Source organism: Aulostomus chinensis, chromosome 7 (assembly GCF_037954235.1).
Source record: "Aulostomus chinensis isolate RoL2024-O1b breed Wild chromosome 7, RoL_Achi_v1.0, whole genome shotgun sequence".
NCBI lineage: Eukaryota > Metazoa > Chordata > Actinopteri > Syngnathiformes > Aulostomidae > Aulostomus > Aulostomus chinensis.
In genome coordinates, this window is record NC_141326.1 from 2625836 (window position 1) to 2649486 (window position 23651).

General features: G+C 43.6%; 2 protein-coding genes across 9 annotated transcripts in view; both read left to right on the plus strand.

Moving 5' to 3' along the window:
* hipk2 (homeodomain interacting protein kinase 2) overlaps positions 1-10086 on the plus strand; it is a 78091-nt gene extending 68005 nt beyond the window's left edge. For all 5 annotated transcript variants that reach the window (XM_086208138.1, XM_086208139.1, XM_086208141.1 and 2 more), the window contains exons 12-15: positions 137-460; positions 1565-1809; positions 1953-2107; positions 2942-10086. In XM_086208138.1, the coding sequence (XP_086064264.1) occupies positions 137-460; positions 1565-1809; positions 1953-2107; positions 2942-3406 (1189 nt within the window). In that variant the 3' untranslated portion in view covers positions 3407-10086. The remainder of the gene's footprint in view (positions 1-136; positions 461-1564; positions 1810-1952; positions 2108-2941) is intronic.
* A 1539-nt stretch (positions 10087-11625) lies between these two features.
* The window catches only part of LOC147258195 (UPF0606 protein KIAA1549), a 42097-nt gene continuing 30071 nt past the window's right edge, over positions 11626-23651 (plus strand). For 3 of the 4 annotated variants that reach the window (XM_086208143.1, XM_086208145.1, XM_086208146.1), the window contains exons 1-2: positions 11675-11844; positions 12623-12884. In XM_086208143.1, coding sequence (XP_086064269.1) covers positions 12722-12884 — 163 coding nt within the window. In that variant the 5' untranslated portion in view covers positions 11675-11844; positions 12623-12721. Of the gene's footprint in view, positions 11845-12622; positions 12885-23651 lie in introns of all 4 variants that reach the window. The other variant, XM_086208144.1, reaches the window with a different exon arrangement.

The following is a 23651-nucleotide window of genomic DNA, read 5'->3' on the forward strand; positions in this document are numbered from 1 at the left end:
TCTTTCATAACATTTCACAATATCTCCAGAAATCATCATTCTGTTGAACGGAAATGAACACAATGAGATCATGATGGCGTTTGATGTTGTGGTCACTGATGTTTTGTTTCATGTCAACAACACTCCTCTCTTTAAGGAACATGTCAGCCTACGAGGTGTCGTCCTCTCAGGCAATGCTGTCTCCACAACGCTCCAAGCGGGTGAAGGAGAACACGCCCCCACGATGCGCTGTGCTACAGAACGGCTCCGTCCCCATTTGCCCTCCCCCGCAGGGCTGTGGCGGCGGAGGGTGGGGGGCTAGCGAAGCAGAGCAGGCTTCCAGCACCACCCGCGAACATCAACACCAGCACCACGTCCCCAGACAGACCATCATCATCCCCGACACACCCAGCCCCGCCGTCAGCATCATCACCATCAGCAGCGACACGGATGAGGAAGATGACCACAAGCAAAACAACAGGTCAGTTCTGAGCTTTGGGAATTAAAATATTCATGATTAACATCCAGGCTGGAAATTCTCAGAGATGGAGGAGCTTGGGTTTGAGCTGCACAGTGCATCCTAATTTGACGGTCTGCAAAATGAATCAGCACCAACACGTCCCAACGCGAAGCAGCCTCAGAGGAAAAGCACAACAAAGTCGAAACGCTGAATGCATCTGCTCAGACGTAGCAGGACAAAGAATTCACCTCTCTGTTGTCAAATGTGGCTCTTCAACTGTAGTGGGTCATGTCTCTTTTTAAATGTCCATGACATTCTGTCCTATAGCCGTTTTCTTTGGCATTTTTTGTGTGTTTTTGTCCTTAAATCATTCCAGTGTGATCCAACAGACCTCCGTGGAGTTGATAATTAAAATTATAAATTCAATGAATCTGAGGAAGAGGGAACTTGATTGATTCTAACGGCCGTTTTGAGGCTGTGATTATACACAGAGGTGTTGCTAAATAATTTGTCCGACCCATTTAGGGTTGACGAACTCTATGAGAGGTCTTCTACACTGAAACACATAAAGATTGAGTCTTGAGTTTCTTCCCAACTGGTGAAGAAGGAGGTGAATTGAAAAACTCCTTCTGGACAGTTTTGATATTTGAGTGGCTTTACTACGTTTGTGGAGTTCCATCCATCCATCATCCATCCATCCATCATCCATCCACCCGTCCATCCATGTTCTCCCTCTTCTCCTGGGTGGTGGGGGTGGAGCCTATCCCAGCAGCCTTCCCCCTGGACAGGTCACCAGTCCATGGCAGGGCCAACACATAGAGACAGACAACCATTGGCTCTCCCAGCCACGCCTACGGTCAATTTAGAGTCTGGATTAACCTGGTCCCTCTTGATGTCTTTGGACTGTGGAGGAAGCTGGAGTACCAGAGAGAACCCAGCAGGAACAGGGAGAACATGGAGACTCACCCAGAAAGACCCCGTGCTGCAGCCGGGGCTCCACCCACAACCTGCTTGCTGGGGGTCCACAGGGAGGACCACTGCTCCACCATGTAGCATCAGTATTAAGTGCATTGAAGTGATTAGGAGTTCTTCGTGAGCTCACAGGTCCTCCTCTGTTGTCCGCAGCTCATCTTCTAAACAGAGGAAGAACGTCATCAGCTGCGTGACGGTCCACGATTCACCCGACTCTGACTGCTCCAGCAACAACAGCCCCTACACTGTAGAGTCCAGACCCCCCAACAACAACAGCTACGACACAAAGTCCACCATTCTGGACAACTACAACAACGGCAACCCACGCACCATCATCATCCCCCCGCTTAAAACCCAGAACAGTGAGGTTCAGAACGAGTGTGAACGCTTGATCCCAGGTAAAAGCCAGTAATGACTGTAGTAATGACTGTAGTACTGTAGTAATGACTGTAGTACTGTAGTAATGACTGTAGTACTGTAGTAATGACTGTAATAGGTGAGCTGCTTCCCAACTTACCGGCTTCTATTCTTTCCTGCACAGATGCAATGAACCATCAGAATTTGGCTTACAAGTTCAAGTCCTCCAATGGAGTGATGTCTGGCAATAATCACATACCAGGGGGCGTGACTGGATCCTACCGTCAGCAGCGCTCAGGGCCACACCCCCTCCAGCAGCAGCCTCTTAATCTTAGCCAGGTATGAGAAGACATGGGAAGGGAATCTCTCATCTTCTGGCTTTCTGTTCTTCGGAACATCTTTGTTGGGTTACCTTACTTGTATAATCAAACAGATCATTGGTGGGATTTATTGCAAGTCAAAATCTATTTGTGATGAAAATGTATTCATGTGAATCCAGACTTTCCTGTGCAAAGTTTTGTTGTCTGTTGGAACTGAGTTTTGTGGGCAGGATTAATGCAGACGGGCTGAAGAGGGACGTTTGCTGATGAAATGTTGCTTCGAGATTATTTTTTTTAATCTTTTAATTGTGTGATTTTTAAGGACTACAAATGGAAATTAACTATCTGACAAATCTGATCCTGCAATCTCTCTTATTTCTTACAAAGTATTGAAGAACAAGTACACATGGTCCCTTTCTAAATGAGATACACTAAACTAAGTCATCAGATGGGCTCTTGAGCTCGCAGCTACTTTTGTCATTTTCCAGTATTCACGCAGAAACCTCTCTATTAGACTGGTCGCTAGAAATGTCTTTGATATTTCAGCACGGGGCCAGGAGACTCAGTTCAACAGCAAACTCAACTTATGGATTCAAAAACAAAAAAAATGTTGATTTTGCAAACAAAACTTGGATTAATAAAACACTTTGGGATTTGCAAGTGAAAGCTGTTATTCCAACCATGAAAGCGTCTCAATTACAATTTTGAATGCTTCATGTTCTGCAGCTTTGCCAGTTTGTGTTTCAATATTTAAGTCCTCATAATCGTGTTTTAAATGGAAAATATGAAAATCAATCAGATGAGGTCAGCCTTCCCTGATCAACAGTTTGCCATATCTCCTTCCACCCTTCAGGCCCAGCAGCACATGGTAGCAGAGCGAAATGGCGGTCATCGCCGTCAGCAGGCCTACATCACCCCCACCATTGCCACTCAGGCCCCATACTCCTTCCATCACAACAGCCCCTCCCACACAGGCAATGTGCACCCGCACCTGGCTGCCACGCACCTACCCAGCCAGCCCCACCTCTACACCTACACAGCTCCCACCGCTCTGAGCTCCACAGGCACTGTGGCCCACCTGGTAGCATCACAGGGCTCGACGCGCCACGCTGTCCAGCACGGAAGCTACCCCCCGAGCATTGTTCACCAGGTTCCAGTCAGCATGGGCCACCGTGTGCTGCCCTCACCCACCCTCCACCACAGCCAGTACCAGGCCCAGTTTGCCCACCAGGCTTACATCAGCGCCTCCCCCGCCTCCACTGTCTACACTGGATACCCGCTGAGCCCCACCAAGGTCAACCAGTACCCTTACCTCTAGAGAAGACACTGACTGACACTGGAGAGCCTGACCCAGCGCTGCTGCTTCCCCAGACCCTCCCACACTGAGCCCCGTCAACTCCCTTGATTTCCTCTCCTCGACCTCAGACACAAACAGAGACAGAGGAACATGCAATCCTCATGAAACTGTCACATATAACTTGAAGACATAGCGTCAGAGAGAAAAAGAAAAACAAGATTCACAGCCTCTCCAGAAGGGAAAGATGGGGGTTGAAGTTTAGAGGGTGACCATTCAAGATTTTTGCTTTGAATTTTTTTTCTCTGAAAGGGCCAGTTTTGCTTTCATTAGTTTTTAATTTTGCGAGGAAGTTAATGTCTCATCCGTTTTACAGGGAAGTTTGAAACGGGCCTTTTGGGACAGTGGAGGTTTTCTGGTTTGTTTCCTTTTATTTGCCCATCTTAATGTGGGAAGTGACTGCTGAACAGGGGTTACTGACTGGAAGTTTGGAATCCCAAGATAATTGGGTGAAGGTGTAATACGAAAACCTGCTGCTCTTCAAAGAAAAAAATATTGATGGCCTTGAACTGTCTTAATATTTCCAAATCATTCATGGTGTCGGGAGAAAAGAGGCAACTCCCTGGACTCCACCTTCTCAAGCCGAGGAGGCTTCTGGAAATATAACCAACAGAAGACAACAACCTTTTTAGTGTATTTATAGATATTTTTCCTTTATGTTTCTCCTTTATGACGATACTTCCGTTTTAGCTAGGTGTCTTAGCTGGGCCCCATTCTTAGAATGTAGCAGTCTGCACCTGTTTGTTTTAAGAAGAAAAATCCTTTTTTTTTTCTGATACCAATAGATTAATTTGTTCCTCTTTTTTCAATGTGATTGCACAAAGTGGTTATAATAACATAGGCATGTACAATGTGATTGTCTGTGTGTGCTACTGTCAGCCATGCGTGTGTAGTCCACCTCCTCCTCTTCAGTCGTTAGGTTTCGACCACTGTTCCCTCGTAGTGCCTTACAGATATTACAACACAGTTTACTTGGCTTGGATCCTGAAAGCCACAAGAGACTATAGGTATACACCGAGAGACGTGTTTCCCTGGTTTGACATCCTAGCCAGTGCCGTGGTAGCTCTCTTCCAGGTGTAGGCTCAGCCCTTGCTGTTTCTTGCCAAAACAACAGGACATTATGAAGGTCAGTCTCAGATATCAAGCTGAGCTATTTTTATAAGTGTGCATGAGATAACTTGCCTGGGGTATGCTTACCAAAGTCATTGAAATCTGTATTAGATTTTCTCTGGATATGACTGTAAATAATGAAAATGTACAGTACAGCAGTAAATTTCTGTCACCTAAAATGTGGCTTTAGTTTAGAATATGATTTGAAGCAGTACTCCTCCCAAAAAGTGTATTTTGCATTTCAGATACTCATGAAAAGTCGTCTCGAAACTGAAGAAGATGTTTTTCCCCTCCTGCATTACTTCCTTCCTTCGGACTCCTGACGTCTGAAAAGTCCTGCCACACATACTGTATTTAGATTGAAGCGAATGGCGGCAAACAACAGTAAAACATTCGATAACAAACTCTCAGGTGCATCATCGGGTATAATCCGTGTCTTCTTTATCCAGCTGTATGATCAGTAATCTACAAACAATTTGAACTAATAACAATTAGCGAGCCTACTGCTGGATGAAGAAGGCGCGGGTCACACCATCCACCCGAGAGTCTGTAAACCAGTGGTTTTAGACAACTTCGCCGTTGTTAGCCATCAGCTAACTTCTAGCCGAATACACGCGGCTGTCTCGTTCTGCATTCTGTAGTCACAAAGAAGTGATGCAGCAGTGGAAAAACATCTCTGTGAGCTCAAGACACCTATTTGTGAGTACTTAATAGGCAAAATCCACTTTTTGGATGAAGTATCACTTTAATCCCTCAAGGGAAAGTCATGAATTGCGATTACAGAGCAGAGATATTAGCTCATGTACAGGGAATGAGTCACAGCAGAGGTTGTTCCAAAGGTTAAACGCTAGTCCGAGAGAAGGGCCTGACAGAAAGTGATCGTTGCCATGAGGGTGGATCTGTGAGGCTAGAGATAGCCTGGCTGCAGCAGAGACTGAGTAGTGAGGGGGTTTTCGGGGAGACACTGTGTAGGCGCGAGTGAGGGAGGGGGCTGGTTGAAAGCGTAGGGTCTGTTTAGGTAGACAGTGTGGAGGGCAGGGCGAAACTCTCTATATTAAAGCGATACATCGCCCTGAATTTGTATTTTGCCTTTCAAGTACTCACAAATAGTTTTTTCTTCTCATAAAAACATTTTGCCCTTTAGCTTTTCTTTGTGGCCATGATACAGAAAGAGCCATACATAGCATATATTTAGCTCGAAGCTAATTGAGACTGACAGCGAACAGCAGCAAAACTGTCCAGGAATGTCTGTTAACAAACCCTCAAGGGCGTCGTCCGGAATAATCCACGTGTTCCTCATCCAGCCAGAACAAACACTTTTATTTGAGCTTAAAACAAACAAACGACCCAGCGCTCACAAGGGTCTTGGTTCAACTGAATGCTCCAGAGTGTTCCAGTTTGTTTTCATCTCAAATCAGAGGGTTTGCGGATCACACTGGACGATGCGAGTGAGATTTTGTCAATTGACACTTTTGGACAAGTTTGCTGTAGTTAGCGGTCCGTCTTAATTAGCTACAAGCTAAATACAAGTGTCTGGCTGTTTTTACATTCTGGATTGACAAGGAAGTGACGCACGCAGGAGGGAAGAACATATTTGTGATCTCAAAACAGTCGTCTGTACTTAAAAGGCAAGATTCACTCTTGGGTGAGGCACTGTGTTGCTTCAGAAGAGACTAAAATGGTAGCAAGTTGGCACTGAGCAGGTTGATAGTAACACTGAGCCCGGAGGGTTGGTAGAGGACGCGGGAGCACTTACCGCACCTGAATGCACCCCTACAACACTGACACTGTCATTTTAATTTTCTAGCAAAGGTAATTGAAAGTTGCAGCTGTGGTCCTGGTAGCATCTCAAGAACAGCGCGGAAGGGAACTGCCTCAGCGTACACCTGGAAGGGCGTCTTGTGGAGACGAGCTCGATTTGTTGCCGCTATGTCCATTTGTCTTCAAACCAGGTTCAGCACAGATCTCGTCACCCCAGCTGAATGATACCTTAGAGAACCAATAGGGCTGTTGCTTAGTGTGTTTGCTGCTCGATCTAACAGACATCATTCTCCTGTAGCCTACAATACAAATATCCCCTTCATTTGTCCTCATGAAGTGGCCGCATCAGAACTGCTGGTGGTTTAGTGAAAGCCTTCCCCTCTCCTTCATGGTAAATGCCATAGTACTTGCATTTGAAGTGATTTTTTTTTTTAAACTTTATCTTGAACTTTTGACATGGCTGTAGTACATGTTGTGTTTATTTTTTAGAGATTGTTGCAATAATTCTTGTGGATGTTTTATCAGAATGTGCGTGTTTTATTATATTGTCAGGCTCATTTCTACTTGTTAACCTGGGGGTTCATGTACAATAATATTTAGTGGAGGTGGGTGACATTGTGTAAAGTGTTGCAACACAACAAGTGTTGAATTAACGACAACCCAGTGGGGCCCGTACAGATAAGTAGCTTGAGGCTGACTCTACCAGGTTGGAAATCCAGTAATTTCTTGATGAAATCTCTCAGTGGGCTCCAGAGTGGCATTTCATCCTGGTACTCACCTGCACGCAAGCCTTGGGCCCGGGCAGTTCGATATGTGACGACAAAGATGTTGCTGGTTACATCCTTATTCTCTGTCCTGTCGTTGTCTTTTTATTTGACATGATCTACTTCACTTCCTGCAGGTCTTTCGGGCCTGAGCACACATGCAGAAGGGAGGTGATTCCATTGCTATCTTTTGGCTCCTCTGTTATGAGACAGACTACTGAAACATTCCACTGTTTGAGGGAATTTGGCATTACCCATGCTAGACTGCTGTCCCGTCCCCTCTTCTTGATCTCACACTCGGACTTTTCGCTCCGCCCACCAAAGAACAACAGACCACGTACAGCACAGCACAGCACACCCCACCCACCACAGCAAGTCCTCTGCACTGCTAGAACAGACAGGCAATAACTTCTGGCTTCAAGTGCTTTTAGGGCCATGTTTTATCCCCCAAGCGCAAATGCATGTGTGTGTGTGTGTATGATGTACAAGTACACACGGAGGATTTAACATGCTAAATTTATACAGTAGGAGTTTGTTAAAAGTTGCCGCAGTGTTTCTGAGCATTGAGGAGGCACTTGGCCCCTTATCTTGACTTATCAAGTGATTTCTTCTTTGCAAATTGTTTTAAATTTCCAGCGTTATTGGTGGTTTAAAAAAAAATGTTTTGAAAAAGTTTTCTTTTGCATTCGTGAGCCATGGAATTGATGAAAATAAATTAATCAAAAAACAAAACAAAACAAAAAAAAAACCCAACAACCTTTAAACCATGGTCACCTGCACAACATGAATGTAACATGTGACCCGTGACATCTGACATCCGGCATCTCATTGGGTGACCATCTGTTTAGTTTCCACACTGTTTGTGTGCATGATGCAATAATTCAACATCAGATCTCCAGCAAACTCTCGTGTGAGAGATGTCATGTAAACACACCACTATCCTCATGATGTGTTTTCTTAAACGAAATCCCTGTGTGCTCGACATCCTGGAAAGTAACGTGTGCGATCGCTTTGTTTCACACAACCAATGTTTTCTGTTTGATAGCCTAAAATATAGGGGAGGGGTCAGAGATGTGAGCATTGATGTAGATTGAGTGACCTTAAAATTACCAAAATGTGCTTGAGTAGAGTGTACAGATGTTGTTTTAGGTGAGCGTAGCCTTCACAGCTAGCGGCGTTCCTGTTAGAGCACTGCCTTCCAAATAACCAACAATACCTCCAAAGCTTTAAGGTGTCATTTGAATTCGAGAAAACTGTATAAGGCAGCATTTCGCTCAATATTAAGAAGCCTCCTTTGAAATTCACTTAAACTTCCAGTTGTGCTCACTGCAGAACGCAGAAACATTCCTGTGAGCATGGTGCACGCGAGTCTTCCTCAGACAAACTCTTCTGAGGTCACTTGAAGTTTAGCAAGAAGTTAACCTGCAACCCCCCCCCCCACACACACACACAAATACATGCTCTCTCTCTCACACACACACACACACCTACACACACACACACACACACACACACACACACACACACACACACACACACTCCTTTAAATCATTTGGAAAAGTTGCAGCTGCTTCCCAAAGTACCTAAGGGTGAGGAACAGGTGTCAGGCGGGTTAATCATGTGCCGATGTACTTTCTGTCACCATGACGATCATAATCTAGCTACACAAACATTCTTAAAGCCCTTTTGGATGAGAGTGTATGTTTTTGTGTTTTGTTTTGTTCTTTTTGTTTTGTTTTGGGTTTTTTTTTTGTTTTGTTCAGGAGATCTGCTCCTTTGCTGGCTATTCCTCGGGGGAATTCAGGGTGAGGCGGTCAAGGTTTGATGCCATCACTGACTGAGCGTCAGGCGATTAAAACGTATGAATTTACCAAAACCAATCCTATATTCTAAAACCAGGCACGAATACAGACAGATGTTCACCAGCTGATTTCCCTAACATGCTGTTTTGTAAGATTTTTGTTTGTTTGTTTGTTTTTTTTGTTTCAGGAGTAAAATTCATAGCACCTCCCATCTATCACAGCAATTTCTAGCCAAAAAAAACAACAACTTTGTAATAGTTTGTAGTGTTAAAGAGAACAAAAAATGTAATGTGGGACTGGTACACCAAAGCTGCAGTCGAAGTCAGACTTGCCTGTTTACCCTCCAGGAATATGTGGTCACACTGGAAATGTGACAGAATCCCTCTCGGCACCTCCTCAGAAGAGTGTTGCTCAATTTGTTCACAACGTTTGTGCGAGTAAATTATCCGTTGGTAGAGATTTTCTTAAGACCTAAGAGAGCATCAAACCCTGACCCCTGTTTGTGTCCATTGCTGTATGGTTTCTCAATGGTATAAAATCTCATTCTTTGTTAATAATGCTAATGTGTGCTGCAGTATTTCCTAGTATATTTCTCTGTTAAATGTCTTTTCTTATTTACTTTTGTTTATTGGGGTGTGATGTCTCATGATTTCAATCTGTTGATGTAGCGTTCTATGTATACCCTGCTCCTTAGCCTAATATTATTAAGTATGTTATTAGAATGGATATTTTACTGGCTTTATAGAATGTTTAAATAAATATAATAATGACAATAAGAAGGATTAATTAAACCTCCTAACAAGTTGAGTACTTGCTACTAAGCGCTTGTGTTACCATTATGATGTTGTGTGCTTCTCTTAATCATTTTCGTTGTAGAAAAATGGAGTGAATTTATATTAGGCTTCTAAAAATTAATAATAGCATTGTAAATTTACAGGAGGATTTTAACAGGCAAACAGCTTGGTCAAATAGAAGAATATAGTTATTTTCATCGTCCTCTTTACTAACTGTAGGGTGAGAAGGGGCTCGCGTTCTGGTGAACTATGTTATAGCTTGTTATTCACTGTTACTTTTGATCATTTTTTCGGTCTCCGAGGTGAATCGAGTTATTAATGAGAATTTGTATGCTCACATATGCATATTGTATATGTGTAGAAATGTAATCACACTTTGTCTTGGATTTACATTAAACTGTTAAGTCACGGCACCAGTCTCCTGTTTCTTCCCCGTGGTTGTGTTGAGTGTCCCGTTCGTACACCAGAGACGATAAGTGTTAGATGAAGTTAAGATAAGACAAGACAAGATAAGATGACCCTTTACTTGTCCCACAGTGGGGAAAGTGGCACTGTTACAGCAACAGAAAGAAACAGAAGTCGCAGCGGAAACACTACAGAGCAACAAGTAGAAGAAACTACAATCAAAAAACTATAATACACTGCCGTCAACTACAATAAATATTAGCAGCATAAGTGTTGTGTTGGATACTGCACAGTAAAGTATGATAAGTAAGTAAATATAATACACACCAGCCCACAAGAATGTTCAAGAAGCTTTGATATCCCCGCAGCTCTCAGGTGATTCAAATGAAGATTTAAATTATTTACAGTATATATCTGTAATTTTTTTTCTTTTTTTGGACAAACATACACTTTGTTGAAAGCCTGTAAAAGAATTTACTGGTGAAATATATAAAATTACTAGTCCATTGAGCAAAAAACAACAAACAAACAAAAAAAACAAGATTACAATCTGACAGTTTTCAAATACAAACCAGGGTTGAATCATACTGAACTTTGAGAAAGGATAGTTTCTCATTCTTGAAAAAAAAAGTCTATTTATGACAAAAATTCTCTTTGCAATGCACCGTTTTGTGGCAAATATATTCACATTTTCATTCATTCACTCTGTTTTAAATGAAATAAAAGTTTTTTTTTTCAAGTTTAGTCCTTTATATACAGTGAGATTAAGTGCAGACACCCAAAACTAATTCTTAAACAATTAACTTGTACTCAGTTTCTCTCCACCCCGTTACAAATAAAATCCAGGATTCGGGATATCATTTAAGCACAAATGGAGATTTTTTACAAAGACAACATGTGCCATTCCCTCCCCTGTGAGTGTAAAACGTGATTACCGCCACCATCGAGCCATACTTGGAAAAGACGCAACAGTGTCCAGCCGGGGCCGCAGTTCTCCCCATCCCGTATTCTACCACTTGGCGGAGGTGTGCACCAAAATGTTCATGGAGTGTCAACGCTGCAACTGACTGGGTTCTGCTGACCGTCCCTGCCGTCACCCGAAGCATCCAGGATATCATGTCCATTGTGTTTGCAGCTTCAGGGCTTTGAGCATTAAAGCCATAATAGCTTCAATAGCTATAAATTATACCCAAACGCGCCTTGGTTAACTAATCCAGATTGCCTGGTCCGACACTGCATGCATGAAACGAGTATCCTGCGTTAACGCTGAGATTAAACCCCTAAATGTTCATCTTGACATCGTGGATCGAAGGTCCCGGGTGATTTATATCACTTAGGTCATGTTGATGTTGGTGGAGCTCGTGGTTACACGGCGCGCATCACCCTATAGGACGACGTTGCCGTGGGAGCCGCGGACGCTCGTCCGAGGTGACCAACGTAATGTTTTAAAAACCCGCTTTGACTGAAAAGATGCGCAGCCAATGAGAGCGGGCCGGAACAGGAGATGCACCAATCGTAGCTGTCAGGGGGCGGGGCCTAGACGATCCCCAGGACGTGAGAAGGTAACCGCTACCAGGCGAGTGTCAGATGAATGCCAGCTTCCACCGCTGCTCGGTTCCAGTGAAATAACTCCCTCACAGGCAGGTGGTTACCTGAACTTTAGTGACGAGCTGTCACGCTGCCTTCGGTTTCATTCACGGATCTTTGCTCCGAATCCAGACAAAGGATTTAATAGAGTTTTAGCTCCCTGTTTTTTTTTTTTTTGGGTAAGTCTGAATGCGCAGCTATGAGCTGTCTGACAGGAATGGCTGGGGGAAAGTAGGAGAAAAAAATCCCGTGTTGTCTCTGCACTCATAGCTAGCTGGGGGAATATTACCCAAGTGGGTTAGCTCACCCGTCTGTAGCAGTTTGCTGAGGCACTCAAGTGAGGGTGGTAAGCTGCTTTGTGTGGCCGTATGAGGAGCCACACGGCTGGTAAGCTGGCGAGCAACGGGACGGGATGTAGGACACGAGACTGTACGGTATCATGATGAGACCCGGTGGTCGGTTCTGGAAGCTAGCAATGCCGCCGCCGCCGCCGCCTCCGTCCTTTTGTCTTTTTAACCAAGTTGCATGCTTGTGTGCCAAACATTTAGGGGGGGGGGGATATTACTGGAGGGGGCCAGTATTCCTTCAGTTATGGTAATTTGACCGAATGGATAATAAAATTATAACATTGCATCAATATGGCCAAGTCATTACAGCGTAACGTGTGTGCATAGTTGGAGTATGACTGTCAGCACAAGGTCACATGACTAAAACATTTCAAATACAACACAGAATCGTTTCAACCTGACCATGAACGCAGTCAGTGTATCGCCATTACCGTGTACTTCCATGGTCATGCAAGGGTTTTTAGTATTTGTTGTTCGAGCCGTGTGGTCTTGTGGACATCCCCGCAGCCCAGTCGTGCTTCTTCTTCTCTGGTACTGAATTTTAATGTAGTGTCAGTAAATGTGCAGCTGCATATTTAATCTCACACTGTTGCTCCTATGTTTTCAACAGCCAGTCTTCACTGCAAGCACATGTTTTGGAGGGAGGGGCCTTGAGGCCACCCTGACCTGAACCTTGTCTCATGGGGAGGACTCTTCTCTTCTTCAGTGGATGAAATGCCTTGACCCCCCTCCCCCCCGCCGTATGATGCCAGCGTCGGGCTCCTTCCTGGGTTTGGTGACTATGCTCTGGGCTCCGGTGCGTGCCCAGGGCCAGGGTGCTGTGTTTCTGGGGGTGTTGATAACTCTGATTGCAACTGGCTCACCTGTTGCAGGTAAGAGTGCACCTTTCGCTGACTCATGAATTGTAGGCCATTAAGATGTACCTCCTGTAACTTAAGTGACTCTGAGCACTCTCTTGTTCATCATTCAGTCTGAAGAGCACTGACACCTCCGATTCAACAAAGGCCTGATCGAGGCCTTCGTCTCCGCTGATTCTTTTCCGCGATGTTGAGCCTCATTTCCTAAATCAAAGACAATAAAAGCAAAGGATGTTTTAGCCTTCAGTTTAATCTTGCAGGAATGAAACAAAGCCCGATGGCTCCTGACCGTGGATGCACCAATATTTCGGTCAGGCGTCGGTATCAGCTGACATTTGACTCGATGCCAACAAAGATAGTGGCATTCCTAGACGGCAGTTTTTCTTGTTTCATTGGAGCAAACGGGGAAACAAAGATCTGCATAAGCAAATAGGAAAAAGAATTGGCCAAATTAATATATCAAACGTAGGAATTAATATGGGCCTAGAATTCCCCAACTGCTGCGTCCATATTTTGTAACTGTCAGTCAGTCTGGCTTGCAAAGACCCGCTGCCAGGAGCAGGGACTTACAAAACGCCACCAGGCTGTGCTTCTTGTCTGGGAGACTGAATTTAGAGCTTAAAAAAGTCCCTCTTCTGTACGAATAAACCGCACTTAAGAAAGTCTCCTGTTCTTTATTGCAAAAAACATGAATGCAGGTTTTCTGCTGGTTGACACAGTTTCGTCTAGCAGCACAACCGCATCCTCATTGGTGGGTTACTCAAGGCCACCTCAGCCAGCAACCTTCACGTCATAAGCTTGCTTTCATTACCCAGAAGACCACTGTTGCCCACTTTCAGTCTGCCTTGTTATGAAGATGTTGTGCGAGAGGACATAATGGATATTAGATTTGTTTTGCCTTGAGGGTGTCGTTTGCGTCTGGCAGTCAACCTCTAAACTTCGTCATGTCTTGATACTCATGTGACCGGAGCCAAAGCTGCAGTATGACCTTGATCGGTAATGAGGACGCTCACATGTCTGATTGTAGGTTTTCACCAGTGTTCACTGGAGTGGCTTTATCCTTCGCTGACGGTAGACTTATCCACTGTGCGGTAATTAGGGAAAGGGAAAGGGTTTAAATCTGTCTGTTGGATGGGTGTTTTCCCCAGGCTCACTTTATGGATAGTGACATTATTCCACAACGCCCCTCCCCCGACACATTGCCCTGTGGAAAGAACCAGTATTAAGGACATCCATGAACCCAGGACATTATCTTACAATAAGATTGCGTAGAAACTGGCAGGGCGAAGACCTGCAGGAAATCAGGAATTAGTCAATGTGAGACATATGCTTATGATAACACCCCCCGTTTTTGGGATTGAACAACAATGTGGGCCACCAACCTTCTTCTGTTCACCCCTAATGCACCTCTGGGACCACAGCAAGAGACTGTCAAAGACAAACTGTAGAATATGACAAGAACTTTGTCGCAGACATTGCCGTTTCAGATGATTGGATACGTCCGCGTACATCGTGTTCGTTCCTGTCTGTCCTGTTGAATTTGGTCATTTTGCTTTTGCTCAGTAGAGGCGGTTGTAGGATTGGTTACTGCCTTTTAAAGTCCTAATCTGCTGAAAGTTTCTGCTTCCTTTCAACAAGTGGCTCAGCCTGTGAGCCATGGGGCTAATCTGTAATTTAGATTAAATCCTGGTACGTTGTAACGGCCTTCATGTTTTGTTTTGTTTTTATTTTTCTACGAATTCTTGAATTCCTTCCGGTCGATAAGCTCGCTGGAGCTCGTTTCATGTCCCTCTGCAGATATCTTCAGCCCAATCAGAGGGGCTGGGGTGGTTGAAATAGCTTCACGGCTTTAATCACAGCAGGCTGAAGGCTTTGAGGAACATCTCCTCCACTGTTCTCTTGTGGCCGACTGCAAACCACTGTATCACATGAGAACGTATTTATCAACCATGGTTTGGGCTCCGTTCAGTCGACTGCATTCCGTGTTTGTATCGGCCTGTTTCATTTCAGGCTCTCTAAATTTGGATGTCTGTTCTTGGTGCATAATGCGAACATCCGGTGACGGGTGAGTGTTTATTTATTTGTTTAAAAAAAAGAATTAAAGAAAGTTACGGCTGAATGTTCCAAACAGAAGGTGGTGAGAATAAATTAGTCGGAAAAATTCTTTAGAATACATTTTAGTAATGCTGCAGTTACATTTGTAATGCATTAGTGAGCATCTTTAATGTACTAAAGCTTGTCCTAGCACATTACATATAAACATAGAAAACTCTAATTAGTCTCTCTTGGAACATTCAGAAACCTTGTGAGTGAACTGGAATCAGCCTCACACCGTTCTTGCTCCTGCTCTACATGAAAGCTCCACTATTCAACTTTATTGCACTGACCTGTTTGTCTTTGTTTTTGTTTTGTTGGTTTATTTGTGTCTTATGTGGCCTCTGCATTGTTCATTTTAACTCTTGAAACTTAATGTTTAAGCTGCCGTCTTGGTCAGGCTTCCCTTGGAAAAGAGGTCTTTGTGTCTCAGTGGGACTGAACTGGTTAAGTAAAGGCTAAATTAAAAAAGAAAGAAAGAAAGAATGAAACATACTCTTTCTTATGGACAATCCTTCAATATTTTGGGATACTGGCCTTTTTTCCATCTGTCATTCAGAGGATACAGATCTATATACTGCATGAACACCTCTATCAACAGGAAATGACATACTGTCAAAAGGGAGGCCCTCCAGACTGGTGTTTGTAGGAATGAGGGTGAAAACCCCCAAATAAATTAGCAATGTTGCACGTCTGGTTCCCTCATCTCAAAGGGATGGGATTTTTGAAGGGGGTTCTGGTTGAATGCCTGAAATCTGCTCTTTAGTTATTACTGGTAAGATATTTTAACATTTGGCTCCCCAGTGTCTACTGCACTGCTAGCAAGTGGCCAAAGAAGACTGCAGAGCTTCTCGAGGACATTAAATAACTTCGCACAGAAAGTAGAGGAAGCTCAGAGCTAGTTGGAAGGGCTGTGGCCGAGGTGTCCTGCTGTCACAACCTTAGCTTTGTACCTCCTAATGCTTGCATTCCAGCTTCGGAACTCACAAACGTGGTGTTGATACGCGAAGGTTATCTCGCTAAACAAAACGTGTGAATCTCAACCATGTTTGTCTGCCTCAGAGATGATTTTCTGCAAAGACAAAATACAAAGTGTAAAAATACTGTTAGCTTTGAGGGAACCCCTGGAACGCTAACTTCCTGTTTGGCCTACAAAAATACGTCACATCCCTGCCCTGCAGCACTCTTTCAGACGACTGTATCAAAATCTTAGATGCTTGTAATGTGTTAGAAGATTTAATTTCTACACTTCGTCGCAGTACACTACACAGTACCACTACTGCAGTAAAACTGCTCCAGTTCTGATACAAGAGGTGGTCATAGACTTTACTCACTGCTGTGCTGTTCATTCATGAGCAAGATGACAGCTGTGTTTCCATGGTCTGCTACAGCTGTAAAATCATCAGTCAAGCAGCTTTCCTCTCCCAGACTCAGAAAAGCACACTTTATAGATTCTAGGTCAAACAGGGCATGGCAACGTGTGGATAATTGCTCTTCCAGACCTGACATGATACAGTAATTCCTTTTTAATACTCTTGTGCTTCTCTCAGTCCTTCTTTTCCTTTGTTCAGTTTCCATCAAAGAAATTGTTTCGCATCTAGATTTCGAGGGAACGTACTTCTCAGTCATATAAGATATAATTTCTAATTTTTCATGCGACACCATGAAGTGGCCTCTCAGTTTTGGCTCACCAGTTTCTCGTCTCCACCACAGTGACTGGCGAGTTCAAGCCAGCAAGCTGCAGGCCAATGAAGTCCTGGCTAATTACCAGTGCAGGCCGTTGCCATGTGAAATCTGAGCTGTGTGGGATGACAATATGGCCATTCATTATTCATTAGAGCTGGGAGCCAGTGGCGGATCAATGGGTAGAACCCATCTAAAGCTAAACTCTTGGTTCTGGGTTGTGCACAGAGCAGGCCTGCAGCCTGACCAGGAAGGCCTCCTGGACGCCCGCGAGTGGCTGGCCAGGCCTGCACTGGCCTGTCCCAGCGATATTTGGCCCTGCTGGAGGCTGGTCAAGGTTGGGCCAACGGCAGCAGATGCTGACACCTTCTGAAAATAGCTTTTATTGTTTTTCTTCCACTTGATGATCAGTGTCCATCACCATCAGCCATCCCAAGTCTCATGAATGTAATCTTTTCCAGTTGTCTGCTATTACCTGTATCACACTGGTAGCTTGGTGGGGGCCAGTGAACGTACATCTGGTAGTGATTCTTGGTGCCCTTGTTGTGTTCCACTTAGGCAGTTTTCCACTGCATTTTCATTATCGTACAAGCACAGATTGAATGGTTAGCGGTGGTTCACATTGGGCCGTGTTTGATTACCACACTTGACACAAACCAAGAGACGCACCAATACACATGAGGATGTTCACGTCACAAAGTAACAATTAGGAGTTTTTCTGTTACATCTCGGTTACAAGCTAAAAATAGAATGGATGCGTTACAATGAGTCCAATCAGGTCTGATTTAATTCATGCTTGAACACAGCTGACGGTCGACGGTGCTGAGGGGAACGTGATGACGGTGGTCCTTCTGCCTGCCAGTCGTGGAGGAAGAAAATCACCACAACGCTCTTTCTACTTTCCAGTGGTTCAAACTTAGAGCAACATAGGTGTAGGACTACAATCTTATTCACCCACTTAAAACTGATGGAGCAAATGTTTGCTCTCCGTTGAAGATGAAGGGCCCTATTGAAGCGATCTATGGCGCCAGGCAGTTGGCGGATGGCGCCATGTTTGTGCTGTTCGTGTTCACCCTCGTTTTGGTATTTGGAGGAGTTGCAATCAATCATCTCAAACCACGGCAGAAAGAGGCCGTCATTAGCATCCAATCATTCGTAGGTGTGTTTTGGTGCTGACATCAGTCGAACCAATCAGAGAGTGTCACGTGTCAGTCCTCACTGCATCAGGGAGACATTTTTGTAATTATCTGATTTTGGCTCATGAATTATTTTTTTATTATTTGCTTTGTTTAAGTTATATGATCCACAGTCTCCTGAGCATTATAATATTTTTACTTGGTAATTACATTATATTACATAACATATTCATTTATCTCTACATTCTGAAATATCTTTAATCAGTGTCTTGAAAAAAAAATACAATTCAATTTTAAAGTCATGTCGTTAGTGTTGTTCAGGCACTCTTAGTTACCACATTCAAGCAACTTACTCTTGTTCTGTGTGTGTGTGTGTGTGTGTGTGTGTGTGAGTGATCACAACCGTAAAAATGGAAGCTCAGCTTTCTCCCAGACTGCAACCGAACTTTTAACACTTCTGTCTTGGCAAAAGTGAGAACACAAGCTGACAACTCACTGTTGGTATCTATGACTAATAGGTGGTCTTGACTGGGCTCACGGTTGCATGTGCTCCCTGCTCATCGGGGAGCTTCAAACGTACCATGTAAAATGTTCACAGTTTGACAGAGGGCACCGGTGATATAAATAAGTTCTCGGATGAACGGCAAATGATTATTTATCTGTTTATCCGAGCGGATGGTGCCTTCAGCCTGGCCTCTTCCACTTAGCCTCTCTGGGCGAAATCATTTGGACATTATAACATGACGACAAAAAGTATTTCACCTTATCCTGCTTTCATGTTGACTTTTAGACCTATTAGGGAGTGTCCTTTTAATACTACATCCCCACAAAAAGGCTTTCATTTCAAACTTCACAGCTTGAACTGCATTTGCTCCTCACACCCACCCCATCCCATCTCCAGCATCTCCAAAGTTTGACATGGCAGAACTTTGAGAGCGGCTGGACCAGTGGAAGCTTGCTAACGCTCACGCTGCTGTGTTGTTTGGACTCCCTGCAGACTTCTGAACATGATGACACTTTTAGTAATCAAAAACAATAGACTGTCATTGCATAATGCAGCATGGCTGATGAATCACAAGCGCTGTTGACCTTGCTGTGTTTGTTACCATCTTCAACTGAACACAGGGAACCCCACAACGTTCCCTGTATCAAGTACAGTATCTTGTTTGCTTGTGTGTGTGTACGCGTGTGTCCTCCTCTCCCATCACCATGTCTTCCTACAGGGGTGGGTGATGCTCCCGTTACAGCTCAAATATGTTGGCGTATTTGCGCTGCATCCTCCAACTGGCCAAGTTTGTTTCTGCAGCCTTCGCCATCATATTCTCACCCTTGTTTTGGTAAAAGTTCCACTTCAAGAAGAAATCTTTGGTCCCACTTTTCCTCCAAAGTATTTCTGGATCAGACCGTAGTGTAGACACGCCGCTTCCCAGTTACAACGACATGGGCCGTTGCCGTGTCCAGCAATGATCAGGAGATGTTAAGTCTGAATTCTTGCTTGTGTTGTATGTCGCTTTGGACAAAAGCGTCTGCTAAATGAAATTGTAGAATTGTAGAATGTTCATTTTCAGGTCTGTTATCATAGATGTAAACCCATTCTGACATATTGCTGGAACTCTCGTTCAGACGGGGATGGTGGGTGATCGTTTCAATACTCCAGTTTCAAATGAAACCTTCTCTTGTGTGGATGTTGCCGAGGAAGGCTTAACCTAAACCAGTGGACGGCGTTCTCATAGGACCTGAGTCAGCGAGTGTCCTGCGCTGGAGGGATTGCGTTTGGGAGGGTGCAGAGTGACAGTTCTCTGGGCCTCCACTACTACAGGTCTGTGTGTGTGTGTGTGTGTGTGTGTGTGTGTGTGTGTGTGTGTGTGTGTGTGTGTGTGTGTGTGTGTGTGTGTGGGACACAGATGCATCCCACCTTCACACTCTTAAACTCACTACTGCAGCCATGAATTCTGAAGAGACCCCCGTGAGTTTATGCAGCTATTGTGGACCTTTTTAAATCTGTCATACAGATGTTCAACTTGCTCAAAATCTCAGGTTACTGATTGAACGTGTTTAGGAAAATCAAGAAAACCTCTCCGTCTGAGATGGACTCTCCAAGTACTCCCTTCCTCTGCCTGCTATCCTGCTCCCCCTCTTTCTTACACCCCCTCCTTATCGTTGAATGAATTTACTCCAAAAATAAACAAGAGTCACATGACTATTTGATGTAGTGCAGGTAGGATCTTATGTCAGTCAGGCTTTAATTATCATGCTCATTTTTGGCTAAATCCCAACACTGTAGTAAATTTACTGGAGGTGTTGGTAAAATTCATAACTTTATGTACTCATGTACTTTATCAAGAAAAGCGTTAAGTGCAACAATTCCACTCTGGCCGAGCTAACAAACTGTATTTCTATGTATAACTTTGTTCGTCAGTCCCAGACTTCTTTGTGGTGATGAGTTTGTACAGTGGAGAGCAACTTTGCTGTGTTTATAATAAACGTCAGACTAGTCATTTTCTTTGGTGGGCTGCTTGAGCTTTGCCAGAGAACTTGATCTAATTGAACCCCACTGATAAAAACAATGGAATCTTTCCTGTTTTAAAAGCTTCCCCGATAAACCAAATGTCAACACAGCCATATCTTGATTGTTCGACTGCACTCAGCATACGCAGCTCCTGCCAACTGAAAAGAGCCAGTCACGCAAGGGGCTCAGCTGAAAACAGAACCATGTGTGGGGTTGTAGTTAGTTAGCATTAATACCAAAAGACCCTTTCTTCTTCCCCCTTTTTTCTGAATTACAGAACCATTAAAGTCCTTTTTTTTTCCAATAAGGAGTCTGGTAAACATAGGAAATTATATCATTATGTGTTCTGTAATTGGAATCTCAGGTTTCTCTGCAGTCATAGTCATTTATGTGTGCATGAGTGCACTATTTTGTGCAGTGTCTGTGCACATGCACATAATAACATGTCTGGGTGTTTCACAGCTGCTTGGCTGATGGCTAGTGCGCCTGCTGTAGTGAAGTTATTCTAATCATAACAGAGTAGCTCATATCTTATAACATGTGCCGTGTTCTGCATCATGTCCTTGTGTGTGTGTGTGTGTGTGTGTGTGTTATTTGTCTGCGGGATTTTTCTGAAATTCATACATTTCACCTTTTGCTTGGAAGCATGGCCTCTTCCACAAGAACACCGACCGTTACATACTTCTAACAAGCAAGTCTATCAGGGTCTTTTTCAGTAAGTGGCATAAAAGCCGACGGAGACAGAAGCATACTTGTTGCCTGCTGCCCACACAACTGATTTGTCTGTCAGCTCTCAAATACCCCAATATTTCATTGTGACAAAGAATACTGATTCACTATCAGTTAGTCTTTTTGTCTGTCTCTACACACTGAGTCCAGGAGACTAAACTGAGGGAGGTATCTGCTGTGATTCAATTCCAGACGTAAGCAAAGTGCTGTCTGCAGACAAGCAATATCAGGTTAACCCTCTTTCAGGGTCGAGATCAGCAGACATGAGCGGCCAGCAAAGCCAAAATCACATTTGACCCCGCTTGGAGAACTTCTGTCTGTTTATTGGAATAGTGATTTATAGATTTTGCCAGAAAGACTTCCAGGGATTAACTATTTTTGTAAGCCAACTCAGAAGTTAGCATCACCATGGGTTCCCTTGATGAAAAGCCGATGAATTTTTTTTAAATCGTTTTTTGGGTTTTTTTAATTCAGAAAATGAAAACAAAAGAATAAAAATAACAAAAAATAATCTGAATGCTATCGCTTGATGTAAAAAGCTAAACAAACTACCACTGATGCATTACTTGAGCGCTGACACATTTAGCCTCATCCTTGTTTTTTCTTGTTGGAGTGATGGCGTTTAATGTCCATGACCAACTCTGTCATCGGTTAGCAAGTGTTTTTTTTCTCTTTTTTTTAAATTTAATTTAATACAGTTTAATGTGCCCGTGGCCTCTGAAACATGCAGCCTTCAAATGCAACATGTGGTCATGAAGAGTTCTTGGCAAGTCTTGGCATCCAAGGGGCAACCGTGTAAAAACTCTGTTGCTATGCAACGTCAGCATGGATGCCAAAAGGTCGCTTGTTCTCCTCCATGTTTTCAATGCAGGCGTGAAATATATGAGTCAGCTGGAAAGATTACTGGATGTCTGCATGACCAAGTAAGGCTGTTGTAACTGAAAAGAAGCTTGGCTACCATTGTATCAGCTAACTTGGCTAACGTTACTCTCTGTGTCTAGAAGCCGCCGAGGTTAACAAACTGCTAATGTAAATATAGTAAATTAAAAGGCTAATGAAAAGATTAGGCAGTTGGTAAAATCAACATTTTCATCAGAAATGTCATAAAATGATCAAGTCTAAAGTCAAACCTTCCTCAACGCTTGAATTTAATCTCAGAGGATGTCGCCCAGAGCCATGCTGGGTCCATGTCCATGGGGTGGTGTTCCTCCACATCCCCAAAGGTGCGCCTGCCGTCAGCTAAGCGTCTCTAGCCGTTGCGCGTGTTTTTGCTCCCTTGTAGAGATTTATAAAGGCAACAAAATATCCCCCTCATCTGAATCCTTTCCACATTGTTGCTGACAGTGATCCAATCTTGCAACCTACAAACATAAGCCACCAAAAGAAGGTGAATTTTAAAACGCCTTTTCTGCTCAAGTATCGGCTGATTAAATTGGTTGATGAGTCTAATCTTATTGACTTGAATTGATAAATAATGTTACTGCAGTACACTGAATCACTTCATTAGCCTTCTTTAAAACAGCGAATGATAGTAAATATAGAACAAGGCCCCGAGAACATTTTTTGTTAATATGGCCAGATGGAAATTTTGCCCAGTGCATGTACAAAGCAGCTATTCATTAGGCCAAGTTTAAAAGACGCATCCAGGCCAGATGAACTGAAATGGAATCTCATTAGCCTGGGATTTTTCATGTTATGAATAAATGAAAATCCCACTGCATTAATTCAGGATCCTCAGAGTGATGAGAGGATGATGTATTTTTACAGTCTCATGCTTCACAATGAGACGGCACAGAATAATCTAAATTTGCTGTCAGAAACCACAACAAATCTCTATTTGTGCATTTTTATCAGCTATTTCTTATAAGGACTTCAACTGCCTGCCTATTTATTGATCGGTGTTTGTCATGAAAAGGCAAATGAATGTAGCACTTTTCTTTCCCAAAAGCAACCCAAAGTTCTTTAGGATACACAGGTAAAATTACAATCCACAAATTTAGAAAAGCAAACAAGCTGAAGCTCACACCGTAAAAAAGAAAGCAAAGCAAAGAAACTTCTTGAATTTGAAATCAATTACAATGAGAAACAGGTCTTTTTCCTGGATTCGAAAGGTGTCGGCGTTATGTTGAGTCTTAGCTCTAATTCCAATTTGTTCCACATTTGAGCAACAGCTAAGCTGAAGGCAGCTGTTTAGTTTTGACTCTGAGAACGGCCAGTGGTTCTGAAGCAGCTGACTGAGGAGGACTGCGCCGGGTCAGGAGATCCCATAAGAACCTCAGGCTTAAACCGGTCAGTGGTGGATGGGAACGCAATACCATTCTGATTTTAATTCAGCGAGACAGTGGTAGCTGTTATAGTGGATCTCTGTGAATTGGAGTTATTATTAGAGTTTTTTCGTCTTTGGTACCAAACCTCATAGCAGCATAGTGAAGAACATGTGTGCAGTGCGGTCGTCCAGCCTGCTCAAGGTAAAAACAAGCACATGCATCTTATCATTTTTTGATGTCAAGTCTCTGAACTTTGTGATCTTTTTAAGTTAGTTGAAGGCTTATTTGATTAACGATTAAATCTGACGACTGAAATGTAGGAGCGAATCCATGGCAACACAGCATGTCAAGCTGGAGCCACCCA